This window comes from Corvus moneduloides, chromosome 27, assembly GCF_009650955.1.
Source record: "Corvus moneduloides isolate bCorMon1 chromosome 27, bCorMon1.pri, whole genome shotgun sequence".
Taxonomy (NCBI): Eukaryota; Metazoa; Chordata; class Aves; order Passeriformes; family Corvidae; genus Corvus; species Corvus moneduloides.
This window is the reverse complement of record NC_045502.1, coordinates 2,368,526-2,396,487: the sequence shown is the minus strand read 5'-3', so window position 1 is coordinate 2,396,487 and position 27,962 is coordinate 2,368,526. Positions and strand designations below refer to the sequence as shown.

Below are 27,962 nucleotides of genomic sequence, written 5' to 3'. Positions count from 1 at the left end.
AGAATAATCTCTTTATTCCAGTGTCTTTTCCTGGGGGGGAAACAAGAATAAAATACTGTGGGAATAAATCCACACAAATAGACAGAGCTAAAATCTGGTTGCCAGAGCCAGGATGTGAAGAAAATCCTTCATTTGATATCTCATCAGCTGAGGTGCATCAGATCCATGGAGCAGTTCCCTTCAAAGCAATTTTGTCACTGTCTTTCCTTTTCCCAGATCAAACCCGTGCAGAGTGTGGTTTAGAGGAAGAATTGGGATGGAATCAGAAGATAGGAGGTGTAAGGCCGTTCTGGATGACTTGATTTGGGATTTTGAGCTCAGAGAAGGGCTGAGGTCTCTCTAGCCTGGATGGGTGCAGGGCTGCTGAGCTGGAAATTGGGGTTTAATACTTAAATCAGAATTTTTGGTGCTGAAAGGTTTGACTTTGGAATAGCTTTGTTACTGGATGAGGCAGCTTTTGGTAGCTCAATTCCTTGACACATAAAAGGGTCATGATACATAAAGATAGAAGGGATTGTGATATTTCACCAGTTGAGAATTTGAAGCCACTGGATCAAATAAGGTCTGTGATTATGGGATAATCTTCTGTGGGTCAGTTGAGGGCCTGACTTTCAGTTCACGAAGATTGATTTTATTCCTCTTGCTTTCACAGAATTACTCCCAGTTCACACCAGTGCTAGGAGAATATTCCTGCAGCACAGCCTGACAACTCCAGACTTCTAAGCAGGGAGCTGTGCAGTTACCAGGGCTGAATTTAATTACAACCTCTCAATAAATGGCTTGTGACAGAATGTACAACTCAATAAATTCACCAGATTTCATCACATGCAGTTGCTGTGGGGATTAAGTAGTATTAAACAGGCAGATGTGTTTATAGTGATCAAGCTGCTATTTAAAGTTTTGGGTAGGGGAGATCTGCCTGCTAACAGTTAAGCTTAAATGTTAAGGCTTTTCACCTTATAAACTCCTCTTAAACAATAGGCACATTTAATGCTGGTAGGAGCAGGAAATAATGTGTAAAACTGCAGTTTATAATAGCAACTGGAACCCTGAATACATGGTTTTTATTACATACACAATTTTTGTATCATCTGACCCTAATTCATGTTTATATTGTCCATTTCAAACAGTTTTTCTCCTTCCTGGTAGTGGCATTCATTAGCTGAAGCCCCAAAAAAATTTTCATGCACACTTTGGATGACACTTAATTAAAGCAGTTGAAAAAAATCCTTTCCAGGGGAAAGCTGGAAGCAAGGGCTATTAATAGAAGCTCCACGAAGGGGTTGTTTGCAAGCCAAGGCCTGCTCAGCTGAGGCAGGATGCAAAAAAGAAAAAAAAAAGTGCATGCCACAATGCCAGGAAGCTATAAAACCTGTTAACCCCCACCTATGAGCACATCCATCCCAAAAGCAGAGCTTTGTTTTCAAGGAGAGGCAAAGAGCTGGATCCAGCGTTCCCTCTGAAGCAATAATTTCTCTGGATCTTAGCAAGGGGTCAAAAATATAAAGGCATTGCTCTTCATCTGCTTTTTTTTTTTTTTTTTTTTTTAATTTGAGAGAGATTCCAAGTGTTAGAAAGAGATTATATGGGTTTTTTTCTGGCTCTGGTCTCGGAGCATCTTGCAGGCTGTTGGGTAATTCCCCAGCCTTCTGATGAAGACAAGGAGATGTTTTAGGCCAGCCTTAAGTGTGGTTCAGCTTTTAGGCTGCCCTTTGTGGTTGGACTTGATCTGTGTGGGTCCCTTCCAGCTCAGGGTATTCCATGATTCTGTGAATTGTGTAAAAAAGCAGTAGGAATGATCTGAGCTTCAAAATTACTTGTGTGTGTATGGGATTGTGCTGGGATCTGATTTTAGTACAGGTTTTACGTTAATATATGATAAGAACGTGTTAATAATTGGTGATGCTAGCAGTCTAAAGTGCTGCCAGCACTTCTACCCTGTGTAGATTTTTCCATACTTACGTTAAAACAGCACTGCTTTATTTTCCCCGTCCTTGGAACATTTCATCCATTCCCCTAAGTCTTTGCCTTCCGCTTCCATTTCACACTCAAATCTCTCCCCACCACCATCCAACCAGTTTGGCTCATGAGATACAGAATATTCCAGCGTGGCTGGATGCCAGCTCTGGTGCAGGAGAGCCACATGGATCACCCAGTGTTGCTGTCTCACTTCAGCTCGTTGTGTGCCTTTAATCCTGAGCCGATTAATCTCGCCGAGGAGGAGCGAGGAATCCTGAGCTGAGCCAGGCAAGCAGGAAAACAGCCCTGGCTGGTGGTGGGTGGCAGCTGGAACAGCAGGAAGCAGGAGCAGATGCACCTTGTAAGCCGTGTGTAATGACAGGAGAGCCAAACCAGGCATGGGAAGGGTAATTAAGAGTCTGGGTGATTAGGGCTGGAGCATGTGGGTCCGCAGGTGCTCAAATCCCACTGCCCTCAGAGGGAGGTGAGTGCTTGGGTTGTCTGGGAGAAAGATAGACTGTTTAGGCTTTTTGGAATCCTTCCAGCGTTTTAACAAGGGAAAAAACTAGATTCTTTGTAATGTATAGAATACTTTTTCTTACAGTTGTTTTTAAGAAGTTCCTTTGCTGGTGTAACAGCCTTGTTTGCTCTCAGCCCTGGGCTGCTGCATTTGGGTTCTGCAGCTCAGAACGTTAAAAGATAAATCTACAGAATGTTTTCTGCTCATAGCTGAGAAACCACTGTAACCCTGAGCTTGGCTTTGCCCTGTGCCTTGCTGAGAGTGTGTTAAATAAAGAGAAACATTAGGATTTGGCCTGAATTTCACTCAGATTCAGGGAGCCACTACAAGGCCCACTAACTCTTTAATTCCTCCTTTGAAGATTTCATCACTAATGAAGTGATTCTTAAATTATCTTTTCCTTTTCTGTTTTTTTTTTCCTCTCCGTTTTTTTTTTCTGTTTCTGGAACAAGCTTTGAGTTTAAAAATGAGCTGGCAACTTCCTTCTCAGACCTCAAGCAGCTGAATTCATTTGCACAGCAAAAAAAAAAATTAACAACAGGAAGAAAACATCTGGGCTGGGGAGCATGACCAGATCAAGGCTGTGGTGGTGGAGGGAATAAAGGGGTGACAACAGCCTGTGTCACAACAGTTTGTCCTGAGTGTGCCCTGCAGGCGTGGGGCCACCCCAGGGATTGAACATTCCTGGTTCCTGCTGTGATGGAAGGAAAGATGGGGCAGTGGGATGGGATCCCCAGGGAGAAGGAGCTCTGTGGGGTCAGCACAGCACTGCTTTTCCCATGGGAAGCCTCCTGGGAATTCTCCATGGAGGGATTTGCTGTGAGCTGGGGTGGGTCAGCCCTTGTGTCTGTGGTCCTGGGGCAGATCATCCCCAGGGATAATCCTGGGAGCCTGGGGCTGTGGGAATGAGGTGGGATGGAGCCTCCATCAGCTGCATGTGCTGCTGAAAGGGACCTGAAAGAAAAAGATTTCTGTTTTACTCTGAGCTCTTGAGCTGTGCCTGAGGGCTGGAAGAAGCTTCTGTGAGCTGCATGTGGGTGATTCCTGGCCATGCCAACAGGCAGGAGCAGTTCCAGAGCTCAGTCCGTTTAAGAGCAGATGAAGAGTCAGCCTTGACTCCTCTCCTTTCCTGGATCTGGGCTCATTTTTACTTATTTAGTCCCCCCAAAACCCCACCCTTGCATGAAGGGATGTGGGCCATGATCTTGCAATGTGTTTGGCCCCTCCCATTGTACAGAGAATGGAAGAATCAAGGAGACTTTGCCATTTGTGTCTGAATTGCCTCCAGACCAGGATTTGGGATTACATCTACCTTCTCCACGCCTTTTGTGCAGCATGCACTGCTCCTGCTGCCTGCACAGCTTCCATCCTGCCCCAGGGTCAGGTACAGGACCCCAGCTCTTGGGCCCCTCTCCAGGGATGTCCCTGTCACTGTGACTATCCCTTGGTGTGCTCTGCTGGGTCCTTTCTCTTTGGACCAGTTCAGTTGCAGGATGTGAAGGCTGTTGCTTACCTCGCACACTCAGGCTGCCTTCCTGCTGAGTTCTTCATGTGGATGTGGGGAAGAGGTGCTTCGCTGGTGTTTGCCTGGCAGAGCTGCTGTGGAGAGAAAGGGTGCTGTGTTTTGAGGGGGCTGGAGGGTGATTTAGCTCTCAGGGAGCTCAGGGAAGCTGCCACAGGAGATATTCCCAACCCCTGGAGTTGGCTTCCCTGCACATTTTGCACCACCGCCTCCATCCCTGACCCTTCTTGCAGCCAGCTGTGGTTTGGCTTTGTCAGAGAGCTGATAGAGCTCCCTTACCCTCATCCCACTTCCCCCACAAACTCCCCTTAGTCATCCTTGGGCAGTGCGTGAAGTGAGCTGGTGATAAAGCCATTCCTGGGGGCTCCAGAGCCATTCCCAGGGGCTCAGTGCTGGGCTCTGAGGACTCCGTGTTAACCCCTTGGAGCCCTCGGGGATTTCCCAGTGCCCACAAGCCATCCATCATCTTGGGGCTGACAGAGCTCTGAGGGCACCTTTAGTCTTGAGTGGAGATGGATTTATTCCTGTGATGTGTTAGAGATTAAATAGGCTTTTTTTTGGCTTTTTAATTAGCCATTTGTGTAAATGTGGGCTTTCTCCATGTCCCATTGGAAAAGCAAAGGGAATGCTATTTTTCTCCTTGTTGTTCATTCTACTTAAGCTAAAGATTAACTTTGGCAGAGCGACAGGGGCTCTGTACTGGCCAAGAAGCAATTCAGGCTGGAAGTTAGCGGAAGGTTTCTGACCACTAGGGAGAAGCAGATCATGGAACAGAAATGGGATGATTTTTTAACAAAACAGGTCAGTTTATTGTCTGCTTATATTTGGTCTGCTTTTCCCAGTGGTGGTGAAAAGCACATCCTTGATGTGGTGCCAGACAGGAGGCAAATTTCCAAGTTTTCACTCCTAGCATGGATTTCTGTGATGGGCAGGGAGGGAGCAGAGACAGAGACTACCAGCCACTCCTGGGGCTCCGAGCTGATCAAAGCTGCAGCTGCACTGCCGAGGCTGTAAGGATGTGCATATTCTTCCCTTGGTGTGATGCTTCCAGGGGAAAAGCCTTTTGGAAAAGCACAAATATCCTAAGCTGTCTCCCTTTGCAAAGGGGAGAGGGTGGGCAGAGTTTTGCAGCAGGGATGGTTGTTTTGGGTGAGCTCTTGGCTTTCTGCAGTGTGTGCCCAGCTCAGGCAGCTGAGATGTCTCTGCTGACTCGGGTGGCTGAGGCTCATGTCTGTTCAGGAGAGCTGGGCTGGCTTTCCCAGTGTGAATCTGGTTCTTTAGGCAGTGCAAAACCATTTATAAATCTTGGCTGCTGTGTCTGCATGGGGGTGAAGCAAAGCTTTGTTCTGCCCTGAGGGTGAGCGGGACCCATGGGCTCTGTCTCTCATCCCAGCTGTGATTTAGAGCAGACCTGATCCTCACCGTAAAGTTAAAAATAAACTGCTGGGATTTCACTGCTGATAACTGAAGCAATTTCTGCTTTTTCTGTGTGTTTTAATGTAGAATCAAGCTAGGTCCTCTCCTCCTCCCCAGCAGTGCCTGCCCAGTTTGTGACCCCTGAAATCCCACAGGCTTTTCCTACTCTCACAGTTCAGCACTGGAGATGCTGACTTGCTTCTTTTGTTTCACTGTGTCTTTTGAAGATCTCAGAGACTCCGTGTGCTCAAATAAAAACCAGGAACACTGTACCTTCAGATCCAGGTCCCTTGTGTCACCCTTTGAGGCTGTCCTGCAGTTGCAGTTGCCTGTGAATCCAGTTGCTGCTGGATTCGGTGTGAGGATCAAACTGAGCAGGTGCCAGAGGCAGTAGGACCTTCTCAGTGTCAGAGAGATCTCTCCAACCACAAATTGTTGGTCCTGCTTCCTCCAGTCCTCTGGTAGGTGCTCCTGGTTGGGATGTGTAGCACCAACAGTTGTAATAAACAGGTTATAGTAACAACTCATTTTCCTTCAGCTGCTGCTCCATAATCGACTTCCCTGGCTGCTTCCCTGGCTGTTTCTGTGGAAACCACTGAGAAATTTCAAATTAGAAATATTTTAAGGGGAAAGAGGGTGCCTTGATTTTGCAGCAGCCTCTGCACAGCTGTGCTTGCTGTCCTGGGTACCCAGGAAAGCTCCTGCATCAGCCATTTACCAGTGTTTTGGTTGTCATTCCCAGTTGACCATGTGGTTCCCGAGCCTGGGACCAGTTTGCTGACGGCGTTCGACCAGTGGCGAGAGTGGGCAGACAGCAAATCCTGCTGTGACTACTCCCTGCATGTGGACATCACTGAGTGGCATAAAGGTGTCCAGGAGGAGATGGAAGCTCTGGTTAAAGATCATGGTAAGATCAGGGAAGCCTTCCCCCTCCTTGTTTTTCAGGATCCCCTGTTTTTTGGGGCTGTCTCTCATGCAGTATTTTACTTTTGTATCCCAATGAAGCTGTTTTGGGCCCATTCTGGCTCCTTGGGAAGATTTGGGCAGTTGGGATTGCAGAGAGCTTAGGGGTTGGGGCACACTGGTGTTGCAGCACTGATTTTCCAGAGGTGAATCTCCTGCTTTTCCTGTGCAGAGCAGCTCCTGTGTCCAGTGGAGGCCCTTTGGGTTCATCAGTGCCTTTGGTGATACCTGCAGCCACTAAAGTGCTGTAAACAAGGGAAGTATCAGCCCCAGGAGAAACAACCCAGCTCTGGCTGCTAAAAGTGAAGAGCTGAGTAAAATAACCTCATAAGTTTTCCCCCTCTTTAATTTCCTTGGCGTTTCATCCTCAGGCTGGAGTAATTTTCCATCCTGTTTGCAGTTTCAAAATCCAGCATTTTATGTGCCCTAATGGGAGCTTCCCACATGTGCTGGGTGAGAGTTTTTACTGATTCCAAAAGCTGGAGAGGGAAAGCCAGCTTAGGATCGGTGGGTCAGTTTGGACACATCACAGACACAGATTTCCCATTGTTCTCCCTGGAGGGTGAGGGGGATCAGCCAGCCAGGCCCAGTCTCTGCTTTTGTGTGAGATGCATTTTTGCTTTTATTTTGTTACTCAACCTCTTACAGTGCTGAATCCATGGAATTATTGCTGGGGGGCTGATTTAGGGGCTGCATTCCATGGCTTTACCTGCAACGTGCTCTCTTTCCACCAGGTGTGAACTCCTTCTTGGTGTACATGGCTTTCAAAGATCGCTTTCAGCTCAGTGATTCTCAGGTAGGAAGGAAGGCTTCATGTTCAGTTCGTCACAAAAAAGTGTTTAAATTCAATATCCTGGGATCTGACACACTCTCCCATCTTTATGTGTGTAACAGTACCTAAGATTGGCAACAGCAGCCACAGCTCTGGTTTGAAGATTATATTTTTAATTAAAAATAAAACCCAACCAACAGCAAACCCCGAAAGGCTTGGCTGAGGGTAACAATGGTAAAACCCTCAGTTTGAGAGGTCTGAGGTTTTATTCCAGCTCCTATGGGGTAGAAGCAGTGGCAGTTCTACGAATTGCTGCTTTATGCCTCTGCACAGGGCAGGACAGGGAGATCTCTGGGGTAATTACTCTGTTTAGAAGCTAAAACTGATCCTGGTCCAGAGGTGGTTTTCAGTGGTAGAATCGCTGGGACCTTAAAAAAGAATTAGTTACCCTCCTGTTTGCTGTTCTGGTGGGCATGTTTGGGCACATTTAGCTGTTGAGAGGGGCAGTTTATGTTTCTGAAGGTGTGGGAGGAGAGGAATGCCTGGGAGTGTTGGTGTGTGGGTTATCTCTGAGGGCTCTGGAAGCATTTTGATGAGGGACCATTGACGGCGCCAGTTGGGGGTTACTGGACCTGAGACCTCTCAGACTGGTTGCTGGAGTGGGAAATCGCACTGCTCCTACCTCCAAATACTGGATTTCCATGGAGAACCTGCCCCCAGCACTCAGATATGAGGGATGTTTTTCATGCCAGGCACCAGTAAATGAGACATGAAACAGGTACAACTCTTCAAGTCCTTTAAAATCATCCAGCTACGGAGCTTGTGTTGTCGTTTCTTCCTCCTGTGTGGTAAATACTCCAGACCTGCTGCTGGGTAATCCTCCTTTGCCACATCAGCAGCATCCAACTGTAGAACTGGGAAATTCAGTGACAGGCATGAAAACGCCTTGCATCTCTCCAGCAAACCACATCTTACATTGCTTAATGCTTCCCTTCCTCTTTTCCCTCCTGCAAAATTCTGGTTTCTGAGGGGATCTGGAGTGTGGCCTTCCCAACAGGTGTGTTCCTGTTGTGATGTGTGTTGTCTGTCCCCCAGATTTACGAGGTCCTGAGTGTGATCCGGGACATCGGTGCCACAGCCCAAGTGCATGCTGAGAACGGTGACATCATTGCTGAGGTATGGCCTGTTTGTTCTCTGAGTTACTGGCTGCAAAATGCTGGGAGGGGTTTAAATTCTGACTCCTTCTTTGCAAATAGAAAGCCACACAGGCTGTTGAGAGCATGGCATGGCTGTGTGGCACACACAGGGAGGGTGTGAGCAGGGCTGTACAGCAGAATTTATCCCCTTTGACACTGATAAAGCAGGTTTTTGTGGCAGCTTTCAGTTTGGGGTGGATATTGGGCTTCTCTGCCTCTCTCCCCAAAAGTGAAAAGCTGGGTGTGACTGTCACTGTGTGCAACAAAACTGTTCTTCAGGAAATAAGAAGAGGGGGAGTGGAAAGGGATGCAGATCCGTACAGTGCGTGAGGTGCTGATGTTTGGGGTCTGTTTATCTTTCAAACAGCAGCAAGGGAGAAATGTTAATAATGTATTCAATTTAATCTTATCTCCAGCTCATTTTGTACACTGTGTCTCAAGCACTCAGAAGATTTCTGTGTTCTCTGGCTGGGCAAGAGCCCACCCCAGTCCTTGAGCCCAGCTGCAGGATGATTTTTTTCTATGAGATCTCATTTTGCCACATCTTAGAGATGATTTTATAGACACAAATGAGTGCTGAAAGTCGAGGGGCAATGAACCCCGTGCGAAGCAACTCCAAATAAAAGGTTTGCTTGACCTCCTGTGAACAAATCAGCAAGGTTTTATGGGCTCTGATTATTCTCAGCAAGGGGAGTTGGACAGGATTCTCTTGCAGGACCCTTATGCAAAGCCCCCTGTGATTTTTAGCCAGCACAGATGCTCAGGATCTCACTCGTGCCCCTTTTCAACAGTTGTGTGTGCTGCAAGAAAAATGCCCTGTTGCTTTAAATTTCATCCCTGCTCTTTTTTCCTCCCTGCCTTAGGAGCAGCAAAGGATCCTGGAGCTGGGGATCACAGGCCCTGAAGGGCATGTGTTGAGCAGACCTGAAGAGGTGAGAACCCCCCTGCCTTTGCATTTACTCCACTCTCCAATTTATAGCATCTCTGCATTGCCACCAAGTACTTCATGTAAGGATGAATGTGTCTGGAAGGAGGATTTTTCTGCATTTGGGGTTATGTTGGTGGAATTCTGCCACTGTCTTTTCTAGTCTTTCCAGTCTCTTGGGCTTCTCTCTTGGTCATTGTTTTATCAGACTTCAGTGAATCAGCAGAATTTTTTAATGTATGCCCAAATCCTGACGTGGTCTTAGGTACTTCCATAGCTTCCATTACTGTGATATTTGATATTTTGATGAAATTTTACCAGTGGGGTGGGGCTTTTTATACCAATGGATTAAGTGGTTTGCTGAAGGCACAGAAAATACGTACCAGAGAGGGGAGCTCATGCTCAGGCCTTAGTCCAGCACTTCAGTATAGTTACCCTTCATATTTCCCCATGGATTTCTCCAGGGATGAGCACCCCAATCTCTCTAAGCCTTTGAAATAAATCCCAAAATAGGAAAGAGCCTTAAAACTTTGCCTTTGAGGTTGGTTCCCATTGCAGTCTTCACTGCCAGTCCTTCAGTGTCTCTAAGCTGGACACCTCACCGTGGCATTCTGGGTTTGTGGAGTCCATCTGTTCTGTACAAGCAGCTCCTTTTGTTCCTCCAAGATCCCAGGGCTTTGCTGCCTGCCAGATGTGGCAGCTGGGAGCTGGGGCTGTGAGATCATCCACGCGTGCCCCTCATGCTCCCTCTCTATTTCCTCCCCTTGGTTCAGACAAGCAGCATCCAGAGGCATTTCAGTGGGAACATAAATCATTCTGTTGCTTAGGGAAAAAAAAAAAAATGCTCCACTTGGACAGTAAGTGAATCCTCACAGAATTTGTGTGTGGCTCCAGGAGCTGGGATCTCTTGCTTCCTGAAATTGTGAGCAAACACTTTGCACTGAGCTTTCCAGTAAGCCATCCAATTTGTGTTTTTTTAACATGTATTTTGGCCTGCATCGGGAGAGTGGGAACAGATGCTGGTGTGACACTTCAGGGAGTTCAGTTTGGGTTGTTTTCAAAGGAAGGCTGCTCTTACCTTAAAGGATCTGGACATCAAACCAGCCAAGCTGTGTCTGGCTGTTCCAGAGTTCATCCTTCATGGAGCAGGAGCTTTAAAGTGTGAGTTGTGTGGTTCCCAGGTGTGGATGGGTTGTTAATCTGTGCAGGACTGTGCTCTGCCTCAGTGCAGGGAGGAAAAATGCAGCCTGAGGACACGTGGCTGCCGCAGATGAGGCTCAGTGAAGCCTCTCCCTGATGTCACTCAGGGCAGCCTCTGTGCAGCTGAGCTCAGCTGTGCTCTGCCCAAGCTTGGGAAGCATTTGGTCCAACATTCTCCTCCTTGAAAGTCATAGGAAACAGAGCAGGAAACGATGTCATCTGGTTCCCTCCCCTCCCTTTCTGCAGCATGGGGGTGACTCTGTGCTTTTAAAAACATCCAGCTCCCCTTGGGATGGCTGGTGATAGAAGCCAGATTCCAAGGGTGGCAGCAAATCCCTAATTCCTGTTGACTTCGGCAGAAGTGGATGTTTGTTGTATCCCTCTGGGGTGCTGTTTACACTAGAATTGGTTTTTCCTGCTGTCCCTTAGGGAGTGCAAAGCCCATCCTAAGGATGGTTGGCATCTGACTGGAGAGCTCCTTAATTCAGACCTCCATCTACGGCAAACCAGCAGGAGTTGCTGAGCAAGTCTAAAACATTTATTAACTTAAAACTCCCACTCATTTCAGGGCGAATTACATCAGAGTGAAGCATTCAGGGGCTGGCCACGTGTATTTGTGTCTTGGAGTGCACACATCTGAATTCCCAGGCTGGCAGGAGGCTCAAATTGAGGCTTAAGTTTCACTGCTGACTCAGGGGTTTAGCTTTGCTCACGTCTGTCACCTGGGCTGAGCCAAGGTGACAGTGTCCAGTACATTATTCCAGCCAGAAAACAGGGCCTGGATTAAGAAAGCACCATCCCAACTCAGCCTCACCCATCACTTTCTGGAAAACTCTCCCCCTCACAGCTCATTCTGTGATGACTTTTCGGAGTGATCCATCATTTTTTTGTTTTTATTTCAGCCACAAAAACGCTGGAAGCACAAGCAGTCCAAGTGCTCCAGGAAATGTCTGTCTTTTTTTTGGTTTGTTTTGTTTTTTTTCCAAGAGAACTGCTGTGCTAGGGCTTCTAATGCATCCTGGTAATTGCAAACATTCCCCTTTGGACTACTCATTGGGTTATTGTTACGTGCCTGTCACCATAGCATCTGGGCACGAGACAGGAATTCAGCAGCCTTGTTCAGAAAATATTATCCTGCTGCTTCACAGTTGCTCAAACGCCTTCTGCCCAAAAGTCTGGGGGTGTGTGTTGTTTTATCCCTGCTTTGCCTGCAGGGAAACTGAGGCATGGAGTGGAAACGTGGTTCCCACATGCTGCAGAGGCAGAGCCGTGTACAGACCTGCTCTAGTGGGGAGTTTGCAAAGGGAGGCCACAGCCTGGAAGCTTTGGCCTGTCTGAGTCCTCCCCTTGTCTCTCAGAAGGGAGAGCTGGGCTTTTCTTGGCTCTTCCTTTCAGCCCCTGTGAGTGCTGCTGGCTGTGACACTTCAGGTCCAACATCCTGGAACAAACCCCTCCCTCACAGCCTTTCCCATTTGTCTGGGGCAGCTGGGCCAGAAAATACCCCTTGGTGAGCATCCCCTGCGTGGAACTGTAACCCTTTGGGCCCCAGAGACCACCCTGCTGGCTCTTGGGGGGCTGGTTTGCTGTAAAAATTCCTGGCTGTTGTTTTCCTGGAGCATTCCAGCTGCAAACAGGGCATGGGTGCAAGCAGTGGCTTCGTTGGCATGAGCAGAGCTCTTCAGGACACTTGGACATCAGCCTGGCCACAGTTTCCTAAGCTGGTGGTTCTTTTCTAGGTGGTTCTTTTCCTCCAAGCACATTGCTGGGAGCCAGCAGTCACAGAATCCCAGAGTGGTTTGGGTTTGAAGGGACCTCAAAGCCCACTCAGTCCCACCCCTCCCATGGGCAGGGACACCTTCCACTATCCCAGGCTGCTCCAAGCCCTGTCCAGCCTGGCCCTGGGCACTTGCAGGGATGAGGGAGCCCACAACCTGTCTGGGCAATGTGTTTGGGACAGGTGATGATGATTTGTGGTACTTGGGCTGTGAGCAGTTACTGCAGAGCAGGTTTTCCCAAGTGCTGAGTGTGTGCTAACCCCACCAAGAGTCCGTGGGAGAGGTTCTAGGTGCCTCTCACATTGGGGAATCAGGTGGGAGATTGCTCTGGGTTTGTTTCTGCTGTTGTTTGCTTGGAAAATATCCATGGCATTGCAGGCAGCAGCCACTGTGTGCATCACCCAGCTGTTCAATCTGGATCCTTTGATTAAGACATGTGATCCATAAAATCAGAGTGATGCCTGTCATCCCGAGGCTGCAGTTACAGCGTGACCCTCAGCTTGGCTGAGGTTAATTCTCTGTACACATGCAAGGAAAAGCAGTTGATTTATGGGGTGGTTCACACTCTGTCAGATCCCAAGCCAGAGACTGTAGTGGAGGGTACAATTTAGGAGGCTTGTTTGCAAACGTGGCCTACCAGAGATTGTGGTGCAGCATCTCCTTTCTGCGTGGGCTGGAGCAGGAGCAGTTTTGTTGAGTCAACATTTAGTTGCTTATTTTTGTCTAGGTTAAAAAAGGGGCTTAATCATTCTGACCCTGAGCACCTGCCTGTTTTAGTTCAGGCAGAGAGGCTCTGAAGCAGCCTGGGAGAAGAGGTGGTAATGAGAGAGGACTGCAGCTTGCAGTCATTTAATTGCTGTGATTACACTGTGCCTTTTCTGGCTCAGAGGTGGGAAATGCCTCGTCACTCTCGGTGTTCTGGGAGAACAGGGTCTGGGACCTCGGAGGGTAACTGGGGTGCTGTGGGGTGTCCCTGACCTGCTGCCGCCTCTGTTCCTCAGGTGGAGGCAGAGGCTGTGAACCGGGCAATAACCATTGCCAACCAGACCAACTGCCCCCTGTACATCACCAAGGTGATGAGCAAAAGTGCTGCTGATGTCATTGCTCAAGCCAGGAAAAAGGGTAAGTTATTTCCTCCTTAGCTCATGCACTTCAGCTCCTGCCAACATCAGCTTCATCCCTACAAGAAAGGTTTCTTTTTCCAGTGTTATTGTCCAGGCTCCTTTTATAAAGGTCCCCAGCAGCTCCTTCTGCCTCATCTCCCACAGACAAGGATTCAGTGGTTGTGTCAGAGCCAGGAGCTGCTTATTTCTGCTCAGCCCTGAACTTGTCTCCTTCACATTCATCCTCCTACACCGAGCCCTGTGCCTCCATGATATCACAGAGTCGTTCCATGCTCCTTCCACATAGTGAATCCCCTTGGAGACTGCAGCTGGGTCCTCCTTCCAGCTGCTGTGGTTCTCCCTTGGTGCTTTCTGCTGAGCTTCCTGGGGGTCAGCAGTGTTCCTGACAGAGTTCTTGACTCATAGGCCCTGTTGGATTTAGTTGGAGTAGCCAAAGAGGCCACCAGTTCCAGCTGCCTGCTGTGCTTCTTGCTTGTGGAATAGATGCTCTCCATGTGCTGTAACTCACAGCCTGACATCCGTGCAGGGATTGGGATCAGCAGGCTGGGTTAGGTTTGGGAATTGCGACTGCTTCTGATAACTCTGCTTGGGGACGCTGCAAGAAGCAAGACTCAGACCTGCTGTGGGTGCTGCTGCCTATGTCTGTCCTCTCTGACTGAGGCTTGTGAGGGAACTGAGCTGCTGTGAGGGATGCAGAAACTTCCCCCAAGCCCTGCCCCTGCTGCCTGGCCCTCCAAGGATCCAGGGTTGCCTGCAGAGTGAGTGCTGTCTGCTGCTTTATCCTGTGACTAAACCCTTCACTTCTATTTAAAGCTGCTCAGGATGGGTGAGTAACTGGGAGGGATGATTTACCCTCTTTTTTCCTCACAAGGCTTGGATTTAATTTTCTGCAGCCTAAATAAGCCTGGATGGGTATACAAATGACATCACTTTCCATCTGGGTGTTTGGTGCGAGAGGAGCTGATTTCCAGCAAACAGATTGGTGTTTGTGCATTGGCTCAGGAGTATTTTGGTCCCGTGATTCCTGTTAAAGGAGTTGGTGAGGAGGACTGATTTCCAAGGTTGTTTGTGGAAGCAGCTGGAGCCGTTTGGGATAAACCTTCCTTTCCCAGCTCTGTCAGAGGGGATTATCCTGGAGGAAGATGCATTGACCCAGCAAAGTGGCTGCATGTTGCATCCCTGCAGAAATGAACTTGGTGTTGTGGTGCAGCTGTATCCTGAGAGCCAGGGAAGCCTCCCTTCCCTTTTCCAGATAAAATACTGAAGGCATGTGCACCACAAAGGTGGAGCATCAACAGAAACACCTTCTTGCTACACTCAGTGTCCTGAGACCACCAGCTGCAAGTGGAGTGGGGCGTTGGGATGAGGGACCACACACTTGGATCACAGAAAGCCATAAAACACAACTTGGCTTGGGTGGATGTTACCCTGCCTGCAAAAGGTGCTGGGATTGTCCCAGAGGAATGATCCACAGGGCTCACTTCACTCAGCCTCCTGAGTGAGCCAGAACACGTGGTTTTCATTCACAGTGCATTTTCTCCTTATTAGGAGAATTTGGGGTATAAATGGTGCCCCATCACTTGGTTCCTTTATTCAAATAACTCAATTTAAATGCTGTGCAGTAACCCAGGAGGGCCACACACACTGGTCTTGCCCTCCCAAACAACAGAGGAAGCATAACCAAAGACTATCCAAGGCGAAAACAAACGAGGATTGATTTGCTAAATGGAAAAGAGCAGACCTTATTTAAAGCCAGATGTTCCCAGTGGCTTTTGTATGGAGGAGACTCTGTAGACTCTGTTGCTGGCAGATCTGGGGCCCGAAAGCATCACTCCCTGCAGAACAATCCCCCCAATGTGCTGGCCCACAAGAGGCCTCCCGTTAATAGGCAGCGTGTGTTTGGCCTTGTTGTGATTTCAGAACCCTATTTGTGGTCAGTGATGTCAGGGAGCCTCTTCCTCTGCTGCTGGAAACCCTCTGGCAAAGGCTGTTCCTGCACCTCCTGTGTCAGCAGGGTCCTGGGAGCAGCATGGAGCCAGTTAATCATCATCCTGCCTCAGCTAGTGGGCTCTTTCCCAGCTGTCTTGAGACCCCAGAGACACAACAGTAGCTCTGAATACAGTGAAAGAAATGTTCTGTCTTTTCACTCTGCATGGTGAGGTGTGAGACCCTGCCGACCAGCTCTGGTTGTCCCTCTCCCCATCTTTTCTGACTGAAGTATTTAGGGTTGGCATCTCAGCCACCCACATCTTTGGCAGGCAGATCCAAACCCGTGAAGTGCCTGGGCTGGGGAGGCAGGTGGGTGGGCACAAAGCAGATTTTGGGGAAGTTGCATTTGGTGAGCAGATCCCTGGGACTGCCAGCTTGTGCTGCTTTTGAAGTTGCAGCATCTGCTTGGTGTGCAGATGGTGCTGGTGCGTTCCAGCTTGCAGAGTATCCTGGCCTTAAGGATCTGCTGTCCCTTCATGTGGTTCCAAAAATGTTAATGAGGGGGAAGGATGCACTGGTGGTGAGCGCACTGGACAGCCAGGATATGCAGCTCCATTTCCCAGTTCTGCCACAGATTTGCTGTGTGCTTCGGGAGGATCACAGGGTTCTCCTGAGCTGCATTTGTGAACCAGGAACTCTGGTATTTCCCCTGTGATGGGCTTTCTTTGTATGCGGAAAATCTTTCTGGTAGGAGTTTTCTCCTACCTGGTCTATGCACAGACCCTGCTCCGAAGCTCTTTAATTCATACTAATTTATAAAAACATGGCAGGCCTGGTTTTTTGGGTTTTTTTTTTCTTGCACATCTCTTCTAGATCAGACTGGATCTCCTCACGCCCTTGCACTTGCCCTCGTCCTCTTCCACAAAGTTCTTGGCCCGGGGTAAATAAATAATAAAATGACTATAAACAATAAAATGAATCTTTACAGTAACCATTTCAAGGACAATCAGTGCCAACTTCTGCAGTTGTGTGAAGGATTGTGCACATTCTGCTGCTCCCAGCTCTGGTCAGTAGCAGTATCTTATTTAATACTTCAGAGGAAGTACCAGGCAGCCCTGCAGTGTGTGTCCTTTCCCAGGAGGATGCTTTCTGCCAGGAAGCCAGGCTGGAAGTGCACATTCCTTGGTGCTTACAGAGGGTTTGTGTGTGTGTCCCTGTCCCACAGGCACCGTGGTGTATGGAGAGCCCATCACAGCCAGCCTGGGCACCGATGGATCCCATTACTGGAGCAAGAACTGGGCAAAGGCCGCAGCTTTTGTTACATCCCCACCACTGAGTCCTGACCCGACGACTCCTGATTTTCTCAACTCACTACTGTCCTGGTGAGTAGAACTCTCTGTGTTCAAACAACGTGGGATTCATCATGAGAACATGGGTGATAAAATAGGGGATGTTGCTGCCAGCAAGCAAAAAGCTGTTTTACTTTCAGGAACAAACCTGTGACAACAAAATACTTCAAATACCTTTTGTTTCTTTTCCAGTGGAGACCTCCAAGTGACTGGCAGTGCCCACTGCACCTTCAACACTGCTCAGAAAGCTGTTGGGAAGGACAACTTCACCCTGATCCCTGAAGGAACCAATGGCACTGAGGAGAGGATGTCCATCATCTGGGATAAGGCTGTGGTAGGTCACACGTGTCACGGGTTTAGGTTTCAGCTGGACATTCAGAGGGGAAGGGGCTGCAGGAATGTGTTATTTTCTTGCCACGGTCCTTCCACTTGGGGTTTTTACCCCTGTGAGATCCTTGGGAATCTGCTGGGCTGCCAGCTCTTTGCTGGCTCACGCAGTGACTCCTGTGGTGTCTCCCCAGGTGACTGGCAAGATGGACGAGAACCAGTTTGTGGCTGTGACCAGCACAAACGCAGCCAAAATCTTCAACCTGTACCCGCGGAAGGGCCGCATTGCCGTGGGCTCGGACGCCGACCTGGTGATCTGGGATCCCGACAGCGTCAAGACAATCTCTGCCAAGACTCACAACATAGTAAGGATGTTCCCTACCATTTCCTACTTCCTTTCCTGCTCTCTTCCTCAGTGCCAGGCTGTGCTGCCAGCAACGGGAGCTTGTGATAACTCAGGGCTTGTTTTCCCTGTGCCTGAAGCCCTCTCTGGTCTCACACTCTGGAGCTCAGCTGTGTGAGCAGGATGAGTCCATCTGAAGTCATGTGGGTTCCCCTCGGAGCAGGGAGTGCGTCTGCTGTTCCTGAGTGTTGGGTGCTTGGATCTGAGCACACAGAAAGCTCTTTAAATCCTCTAAAATACCAAAAGGCCTCTTAGGGGACAGTGTGTTGTTTATGACATCCAGGCTTGCCAGTGGTGGGGATGGGAACTGCCCTTTTTCACTGAAGCTTTATCAGTGGACACTTTTGCTGGAAATCTGGCCCAGATCCAGGGTCTGAGTGGATTTACACCACCTACTGATCTGGCACATGTGTGTGGAGTCAGGATTTTCCTGGTGATCATCCCCACATTAGTGGGCACAGGGCAGCACCCAAACCAACCAGAGCTTCCCCTTAGCTCTTCTGCAGCTCTGTGGTGGCACTCTTAGGGACACCTTTGCAGTGTCCCATGCCTTACACCTGGCCCTGCAGTGACAAAGCCTGTGGGAATCTGCAGAATGGTCCCAGTGCAGAGGGCTGGTTGGAGTCTCCCCGTGACATTCGAGCCCTGTCTCAGAGAAAGCAGCCACTGTTTGCATTTGTTGACAACTTGTTTGACTACTGGCCATGAACCTATGGAATCTTTCCCTGGAAAAAAACTCCTTGTTCCTTTTTCCCATGAATGCTTTCATTCACTCTGGAGCTGAAGGAGCAAAATTTTCTTCCACAGTTGGATCCCTGGGCACATTCACAAAGAAACTATTTTTTTTTTTAAAGGTTTGGTTCACTTCCCTGTGACTTAACTGTTTGTCAGAATTGGTCACAGACGGCCTGGCTTCATCCTGCCTCTGCGTAGGCTTCTGGCAGAGGAATTCCAGGAGTCTGGTCACTTCAATCACCTTAGAGGTGCTTCCCAACTCCTTCTAGTCTGGAGAGGAATGACTTGAGAAGAGGGAACCCAGGGACTCACTTCTTTTAGGTGTCAGATTTCATGGTCTGAACCCGGGCTTGTGCTTATGAATGGCTCAGAGAGCTGGAAGTAGTTTGGGTGGAGTGCTTGAATGTCCTTGCTATTTAATGGCTGTTGTCTTTAGGAAATGAACTGGGCTCTTTATATTTCGTGACACAGAGCTGACAGACTTTCTCTTTTGTGGATGTGCCCCAGTGCAGTCACGATTGGCTCAGCGATTTTGCCATGGATCTGGGCAAGGCAAAGGAGAACCAGCTCCATTCAGAAATATTTTTGTCTGCTGAGAGCTGCAGATCCCCCGAAACCCTGACACTGTGTAAAAGGCATCAGCACTCAGCTGTGGCCAAAGGCTGCATCCTTAAGCTGTGCCAAGACCATGGAGGATGAAGGGCTCTCATTCCCAAGAGTTTGAAAGGCTGAGCAATCACAGCTTGTTTGCTTACAAATCCATCTCTGATCTCCTCCCCTGTCATCACTTCACCTGTTGTACCTGGTATCACACCTGAAGGCTCTGGAGAGGTTTAGGTTGGACATCAGGAGGAATTTCTCCATGGAAAGGGTGATTAGACATCGGAAGGGGCTGCCCAGGGAGGTTTGAAGTGCCCATCCCTGGAGGTGTCCAAGGAAGGCAGTTTGGACATGGCACTCAGTGCTCTGGGCTGGGGACAAGGTGGAAATCGGGCACGGCTTGGACTTGGTGACCTTGGAGCTCTTTTCCAACCTTAATGATTCTGAAAGTCTGTATTTTTTCGGGTCTCAAACTGCACGGTGCTTTGTGTTAGAGGAGAAACTGATACAAGTGATGCCCTTGGAGCCCAGGCATCCTGGTTTGGCCAAGCAGAAAACAAAAGGCCTTTGACAGTCAGGCACAGGGACACCCTCTGATTATGTGGCCTTGGATGATTGTTACTTTTTGAAATGTTCGAGCAACTTACGGATATTTTCCAAGAATTCACACTGCTCTTGCCACTCTCTGGTAAGGAAACATCAGGAGCTGGAGAGGGAGGTGGTGTTGTTCTTGGAAGCAGCCTAATCCATTAGCTCCTGACCCAGCCTCCTCCTTTGTCACCACAGTTCTTTTCAGGTTGGACCCGGTTCAGGCTCCGTTTAGCCACTGGCCTGGCTAATTGCAAAGCTGCACTCAGGCCTGCCCATACTTACAACACACTTCAAGGGCAAACTCCATCATTAACTCAGTAAAAAAGACCTGCATTTGACTCAGAGATGGTCATTAGAGTAACAGTCCCCAAATAACATGGTTGCAGTGCAGTTCATTCCAGGATGCTTCACATTTGCAGTGATTCCTTTCAAACTTGCCTTTTTTCCGCGGTGTGATGTTTCCAATCCTGTTAATTGAGGATGAGCAATCCCATTAGAGTAAAACAAGATTGTCCTGGTCCCTGACCCATCATCCAAAATACTGGTTTGAAATAGAGATTCTTCAGAATTATTATTTTTAGTAGGAAACTCACATAAAGCTTTCTTTGGCTCCTAAATCCGCCCCTAGCTCAGCAGAGATAGGTGCCTAAAGGTATTTAAACAGGGAGGCTCTGAGATGTTCTCATTTGAAACTGTTTTTTCTCTTGCTCAGAGAAGCTGGAAGCTTCATCCCTGGAAGTGCCCAAGGCCAGGTTGGACAGGGCTTGGAGCAATTGGGTCTAGTGGAAGGTGTTCCTGCCCATGGCAGGGGGTGGAATGGGATGAACTCTAAGGTCCCTCACAGCCCAAACCATTCTGGGATTCTTTATGAACCTTATTTCAATGGAAATTTTGCATTAATAAACTCCTAAACTTAGACTGATAATTAAGAGCAGCCTGTATTAAATCACAGCAAATCCAGCTCAGGTAAACACTTGTTGAGTTTGCTTCCATCTGCCCTTAAAATTTTGGCAATTAGCATGGCCTGTGATTGCTGATTAAAGCCCAGCAGGCTCTGCTGGGTGAATATGTTTACCTTATGTGCTGTTTTTGCTCACTGCAGTCTCTGGAGTACAATATCTTCGAGGGCATGGAGTGCCGTGGGTCTCCCCTGGTGGTGATCAGCCAGGGCAAGATTGTGCTGGAGGATGGGAATCTCCACGTCACCGAGGGCTCTGGGAGGTACATCCCCAGGAAACCCTTCCCTGACTTCGTTTACAAGCGCATCAAAGCCAGGAGCAGGGTGAGTGTCGATGGTTTGGCTGCACATTTGTTCTCTCCCTCTGATAACCCTGAGTTAAAGTGGCTGGGAAACATTGCTGTCCCCTGGCTCAGGCCACACTGCTGTTCCCTGGATGGGAGCCACATTTGTCTCATTCCTCTTTCATTTTTGCTGTTCACTCAAGTCTTTGCAGGAATATGCTTTGGGTTGAGCTCGGGTTTTCTGCAGGTTTTATTTTTCGGGTCTTTAATTTTTCTCTGTCTGAGGACACCCGAACAGAAAATCTGTCCAGGAGCCCTCCAGTCTGGCCATGAGTCAAGCTGCAGAGGACTCACCAGGTTTCTCCTGTCACAGAGGTCCCAGGAGTAGTTATCATTAGCATTTATATATCAAATCTCTCAGCAGCAGTTTAGAATTGTAATTTATTGTTACAGATATGCTGCTTTCGCTTCTGCCAGATACGATCAGATGCTCTTGTCTGGTGACTGGTGAGTCACAGGCACAGCCTACAGACTGCTTAAAAGGGAGAATGTTCTATTTTTAAGAGGCTAAAATAGTTGGAAAGTGATTCTGTAAAATGCACCCATTCAAAACTGAACCTGTCTTTTGATACGCCTGAATTTGCCTGACAAGGGAGATGACACTGAACTCAGTTGCGGAGAATTTAAGAAGTTTATTTATAGATGAAATCATTTCTGAGAAATTATTTTGCTGTTTGAAGTGTTGCCCTCTCCTGGACAACTCCTGGGCTGCGTTGGTTCTGCTGGCCACGAGTGATCCTCCCACTCCTTGCAAATCATCTTTCCTTGATTGTTCTTTTGAAGAAATTGCAAGTTATCAAAATTACAACCTGGCGTAATTTAGCCCCATGGAGAACAGATCCCTCGTTTTTGCTGTGTCCTCCCACAGAAATACACGTCTGACCTATAAATCCAATTGGGCAGCATCTCAGCTGGAATAATTGCATTTATCCCAATCTACAGCTCCAGGGCTGGCAGTTGAAGCCAGCCTGGCTCCTCTAGGCAGCCCTGCCTGTCTCAGCACTGCATGGCTTTTTGGGAATGAGTAATAAGGTGCATTTGAGACCTGTCAGGAGCCTTTAATCCTGTGGCAGGTAGGTTGAGATCATTAAAGGACAGCACCTGCGGGGCACGGGGCAGACTGGCTGGAGCCACAGCACATTCTGTGTCACATACTAATGAGTAGGAATTTATCCTGTACAAAAATCTAGAGCCAAAATAGAAACATACCCTGTTCCCAACCCACAGTACCCCACACCATGGATGATCCAACAGTGGGGTTTTTGGGAGTGCAGAGCAGCCAAGTCCATATTGCCAAGGAGCCTTGGGGCACCCATGGACTCAGAGCCCCTCAGGTCTCCATGGTGGAAGGTGATGAACTGCACAAACACTGGTTTTCACTTGTAGGAAAATAGTGCAAATTTACCTTTTTTGCTGCAAAACTGGTTGGGTTGGACAGAGACGCAGACATGTTTTATATACATATGGATATAAAATAGAAATAGGTATAGATATAGATAAGACATAGATAGATATATATACATAGACATAAAATAGAAATATTAATGATATAGATACAGGACTAGATATAAAATAGAAATAGTTGTAGATGTGATACAGATACAGATATAGATACAGATATAGATATAGATAGATATAGATATAATATAGATAGAGATAGAAAATAGATATAGCTATAATACAGATACAGATACAGAACTAGATACTGAGTAGAAATAGAAATAGGTATAGACAGGATATAGATATAGGTATAATACAGATATAAATACGTTACAGATATAAAGATGTAGATATATAGATAAAGATATGGATATAATATAGATGTAAAATTGATACAGATAAAGATGTAGATACAGATATAAAATAAATACAGATAGAGAGCAGCTCCCCAGGGACGTGCACAGCGGAGATGCTGCGCACTTCCAAATCCTCTTACCAGCAGCCAGTCCCAAAATGTGTGTCACTGGCTGAGCCACATCTGGGCAGCTGTTGGGCTGTGCTGTGGCTGTGCTTTAAGGCTGTGTTGCCCTCTCTCTCTGCAGCTGGCTGAGCTGCGGGGGGTGCCCCGAGGCCTCTACGACGGCCCCGTCTGCGAGGTGTCGGTGACGCCCAAGACGGTCACACCAGCGTCCTCAGCAAAGACCTCTCCTGCCAAACAGCAGGCACCCCCCGTGAGGAACCTGCACCAGTCTGGGTTCAGCTTGTCTGGTACGTGATTCTGGGAATGATTTATTGCTGAGTGGTTTATTGCACTGAGATCACAACTGGTTTGTGCTCCCGTGCTCTTGAGTTAATTCTGCTGGGATAGGGGTGCAATGGGAGAGGCTGTGGGGGGTTTTTAGCTGGGAGGTTTTCCCTTTAGGGATGATGAAGAAGAGCAGTACAGGAGCTGTCCTAAATTCCTGCTTCTTCTCATGATGTCTCATGCATGCTGAGCACTCCAGTGTGTTCTGGGCTCAGTCCTCAGCTGGGTGTTGGAGAGGGCAGATCATGGAATCGTTTGAGGTGTGAGGGACCTTAAAGCCCATCCAGTCCCACCCTCTGCCATGGGCAGGGACACCTTCCACTAGACCCAGCTGCTCCAAGCCCTGTCCAGCCTGGCCTTGGATACTTCCAGGGATCCAGGGGCAGCCACAGCTCCTCTGGGAACTCCATCCCAGCCCTTCCCTACCCTCACAGGGAGGAATTGCCTCCCAATATCTCATCCAACCCTGCCCTCCTCCAGCTTAAGACCATTCCAATTGTGTTTAGAAGTGGGAATTTTCTGGTTTTAAGAGGCTATAGCAGAAAAGCCTTTTTTTTTAAGATGGCACAAACTTCAGGAGAACTTTGCCAGCTGAGACCAGCTGTGGATCTGGGATGGGGCAGATTTGATTTTTCAGCTGGTGTTCCAGCGCAAGAAGGGCTGACTGTAAAAAGGGATAGGAAGGCTGGCTAAGGGATAATCATTCAGCCAACTCTTACCTGTGCTTGGCTGGGTGCTTCAGGTGCTCAGGGCAGAGATTATTAATGCAGAACAGCTTTCAGGAGAATTAAGGCAGTGGGTACCACTGAAGGCTTTTCCTTCAAATACAGAATCACAGAATGGTTTAGGCTGGAAAAGCCCTCTAAAATCAAATCCAGCCATCAAGGCAGCACCGAAGGGCCACACCCACACAGATTTTAAAGCCTGGCAGAGTTGGTGACGACTCCTCTCTCTCCCACAGGGGCACAGATCGATGACAACATCCCACGCCGCACGACCCAGCGCATCGTGGCCCCGCCGGGTGGCCGTGCCAACATCACCAGCTTGGGCTAAGGACCGAGCCCTCCTGTGCCCACCGGGCACATCCAGAGGGGCTGGGGCACCTGGAGACCCTTTTTGATTCTTTTAGAGCCTGTGACAGTTACTGCGGGCACCCAGTGCGGGGGGGCTGAAGTAAAAGCGCCTCTTTCAGCCCCCTCAGGTTCCCTCCTCATCTTCACCAACCCCTCTCACTCCCTCCCCCCTCAGCCCCTTACACATTTAAAGAAATAAACCCTGTTTTGACACCTCTGACATGCAAGAGTAAATGTAAAGAGGGTATTTGAGATATGTGGCCTCTGTCCCATTCAGCATCTTTCTTTTAATAAAGGAAGGATAAAGTGAATTTCCCGGGAGCTGCCTTTAAGACACACACACACACACACACAAAAAAAAAAGAAAGAAATAAAAATAAATGTATAAAAAAAGCTTTTTTTTTTTTAATGTCAAGCAGAAGAGTAGTTCAAGGGTTTTAAACTGGATATTCTGTAGGGTTCTGTGTTCCAGCAGAATTAGCTAGGCAAGCACAGAGGGACAGGAATCCCAGCCTGTCTGTGGCCATTCCCCACCACCCGCTCTGAGGTCACTGGATGCTGCCAGGAGAGAGGAACAGGACCCAGCACTAGGAATGACAGAGAGCATCACCCCAGCCACCGGGTGAGCCAGAATCCTTGGGGACTTCCATTCGGTTGGGTTGGTTTTTCCTTGGTTTCTTTTTTCTTCTGGATTTTTGCTGCAAATTAGGTCCTTGAGGAAACTTTTTTCTTAAACGTTTATGTGTGTGTTTTTAATATGTTTGTATCATTGTGTTTATGAAGCCTTATCTGAGAACTCGGAATATGATTCCCTGTTCTTCCTGAACCTCATCCAAGTCACAGACTCCCACCAGTGTCGCTGCCGCTGCCACCCTGGTACTTCAGGCGTCCCTTGGTTGCATTTTCCAGCCATTTCTTGCCACATAGCTGCAGTAAGGGCATGGAGCAGGCCCATAGGGTGGGATCTTCAGTCCATCAGGTCTTGAGCTGGTGCAAATAGAGGAGCTGGACACCATCTGAGCTGCTGGGATGGAGTATCTGGAAGTTTGTAGCAGTTTGTCTTCTGTCCCTGGAGATTGGTATGGACAGGCAGGGGGCTGTGGGCAAAGAGCAACACGTTGCTTAGAAGGTTTCTGTAGCAGAAACTCCTTCCCTGGCCATCAAGGAGAGGTTATTTAAAGCTTTGAGGGCTTATCTTTAGCTCTCAAAGGGCAGTCAGGGAGTGTGTGCTGAGCACCTGTGGCAATTCCAGTCCAGGTCCAGCTGCTGTAGCTGGGAGATGGGTGGGTCCCCAGCAGCTGAGAATCTCTTGTACAAATGTCACAGCTGCCCAGCTCTGCAGGAATCCTGCACGTACCCATGGCAGGGCCTGGCTGTTCCCCACCCAGCCTCACACGCCTCGGCTTTGAGACACAGTCCGTGGTCCTTAAAGGAATGGAGGAGTCCCAGCTTTGGGTCAGCCAACAGGATCTGGGTGTTTAACCATCCTCTGGGACTGAAGGTCTGGTAGCCCTGGGACTGGAGGCTTGTTCTTGGGACGTGGAGTATAAATTTGCACCATCAGATCCCCACTAAGGCATAGCTGGAGGGCTCAGCAGTCCCAAGGACTTGTCTTAGCACAGAGAGCTTTTCTTACCACTGTCTGCCTGCCCTGGCACTTGGCTGCATCTTCTGCTTCCTCTTCCCTTTGTGCTTTGCCATCTCCATCAAACTTGTTTTTCCACAGTTGTATTTTCTTAAATGCTGTTTACAGGTTCTTTTAGGAAAAAACCTATACATATGAAGGCTTTCAAGAAACGAGTACCAAATTTCGTTGTTACGAAGTATCAATGCTGGGATTTGCAAAGGATCTGGAAGCTACTTAGGTACCCAAACCCTCCCAGCTTCAGCACCTAAACCCTTTAGGCCCCTTTGAACACAAAAGTTAAGAAAAACTTCGCCATATTCCTCCATGCATTTTACATTCAGGTTCAACTCCTGGGTCTTTTAGTTTTTCATAAAGAGTTTGCACTTTGTTTGTTAAGTAATTCGTGAACTTAATATATATTGCAGCTATTTTCTTTTTCTTTTTTTTTTTTTTCTTTGTCACCTGTATGTTAAAATCAATTTGAACGAGTTGGGGAGAAAAAAAAAAGAATTGTGGATCCGTTTCAATTCTACGAAACACTTGCGGCTCTTCAGTATTCACTTAAGTCTTCCTTTTTTTTTCCTTCACTGACTCATGATAACTCTTTAAGTTTTAATTTGTTCTTAAAAAGGAAAGAAAAAAAAATCACAAAAAAAAGAGATTTTTGCAGGCTATGTAAGCATGTTTTTTCCTGTGAGAGCTCGTCCGCTTTGTGTCTGTTTAATGAATGTCATATGTAAATGCTTAAAGAAAAAAAAGATGATGACTTAATTAATTAATTAACCGCAGTGACTTGAAGCTCTAAAAATAATAAAAGAAAAAGTAGGATTTAATACTAGCTGGATTTAACCCTTGGATTTGTGATTGTGAACCATGAGTGGAGGAGCTGTAAGTGCTAAAGCTGATCATGTGTGTAGACAAAGAGGAGTACTGGTATTTGACCATTGTCTGAATGGCAAAAACACCCCCCTGCCCCCCAACCCCAAGTCTTGTGTTTTATTCCTTAAGAACTCTGTGTTACATTACCATGGGAACTCCTAATAAAGACAAAATGTTGTTGTTTCAGTAGGTGCATCTGTGTCTCAAGGTGCTGCGTGTTGTGTGTCACTGCGTTCTGGGCTGGTGCCTTCAGCAGGGACAAACAGCCCTGGAAACCAGCCTGGGGTGGGCTGATGTGGAGATGTGTAGGGGCAGAGCTGGAGAGGAACTCCTGTGGTGGTGGTGATAAAGAGGAATTGATGGGCCACAGAGTCACTTCCTCTGGAGAAAAGTGAGCTGCAACTCAGGGCACTTTGTTTAAAATGGCATTTGGCAAAGCAGAGACATTTGCCTGAAAAATCCTGGCTCTGCATTGCACGGATCACTGATGGAATGTGAGCAAAAGCCCCTAAAAGTATCAGCATAGCCCTCAGCCCGCCAGGGTGGTTCTGCTTGGACCCTCTGCCAGCCAAGGAATGGGGGAAAAAAGCACAGTCGTAAGTAGGAGCCACAGGCAGCAACTGGGTGGGGAGAGTTGGAGCTGGCTGGAAAAACTCCAGTGGAATTCCGGGTGGTGGTGCTTGGGATTTACAGGAGAAACACCAGTGGAACTTGGGGTGGTGGTGGTTGGATTTCACTGTCACAGGGACTGCCAAGCATCCCTGTCAGCTGCTCAGAGTGTTGGATGCTGCATCCCTACACCCACCAGCTCAGCTCTCTGGGGGATCTTCCCCCAAATCCGAGCATAGCTGGAGTTTGTGACTGACTTTGTGAGGAGGTTTAGTTCTTGTTCCTCATGTGAACAAATCCAAATGTTGGAGCACTCTGAAATGCATTGAGCTTCCTCCACACGGCTTTAAACCCGGCACCCCATAGAGTGGGAAGTTTTAAGAGGGTTTTTCCTTTTTACCTGCTGAGAAGGGTCAGTGGTCATTCCCTGGTAAAGAGAGCTCCAGTTAACATGGGAATCCTGGTTCTGGCACCAGTGACATGCAGTTATTTGGCTACTGGCAGCTTAAATTAGATATTAGCGTCTGTGCAATCAACTCCTGTGGAGCAGGGTTGGTGGGTAGCTGTACGTAAGATTTATCAGCTAATCCCAACAATAATATCCCAGTGAAAAGATGCATTCAGCCTGAAGCACTGGTACTCAGTTAACACCCACCTGCAGAGCCTCCATTTGGTTTTATTTTATCATTCATTTCTTCCTCCAGCACCTGAATTGGAATGAAAGAAACCTCTTCCTGAGGAAATAAATGTCCAGGACTCAGTGAAGCTGTTGGAACTGGCAGAGTAGAGAAGGTTTCGAGGTCAGGAAGAACTGCCAACAGCTAGATCTAAGGCCAACATGTGCTGAGGGACCAAGGCGGGGACAGAGATCAGGAGGATATTGGGGTCACTGGGGCAGCCCTGGTTTGGTGCTGCACAGGA

General features: G+C 48.0%; 1 protein-coding gene across 3 annotated transcripts in view; it reads left to right on the top strand.

Moving 5' to 3' along the window:
- The window catches only part of DPYSL2 (dihydropyrimidinase like 2), a 53,701-nt gene extending 27,076 nt beyond the window's left edge, over positions 1 to 26,625 (top strand). For all 3 annotated transcript variants that reach the window (XM_032091793.1, XM_032091795.1, XM_032091796.1), the window contains 11 exons: positions 6,160 to 6,324; positions 7,115 to 7,176; positions 8,248 to 8,328; positions 9,212 to 9,280; positions 13,250 to 13,370; positions 16,527 to 16,683; positions 16,843 to 16,984; positions 17,172 to 17,342; positions 20,409 to 20,588; positions 22,651 to 22,816; positions 23,815 to 26,625. In XM_032091793.1, the coding sequence (XP_031947684.1) occupies positions 6,160 to 6,324; positions 7,115 to 7,176; positions 8,248 to 8,328; positions 9,212 to 9,280; positions 13,250 to 13,370; positions 16,527 to 16,683; positions 16,843 to 16,984; positions 17,172 to 17,342; positions 20,409 to 20,588; positions 22,651 to 22,816; positions 23,815 to 23,906 (1,406 nt within the window). In that variant the 3' untranslated portion in view covers positions 23,907 to 26,625. The remainder of the gene's footprint in view (positions 1 to 6,159; positions 6,325 to 7,114; positions 7,177 to 8,247; positions 8,329 to 9,211; positions 9,281 to 13,249; positions 13,371 to 16,526; positions 16,684 to 16,842; positions 16,985 to 17,171; positions 17,343 to 20,408; positions 20,589 to 22,650; positions 22,817 to 23,814) is intronic.
- Positions 26,626 to 27,962: the final 1,337 nt, after the last annotated feature.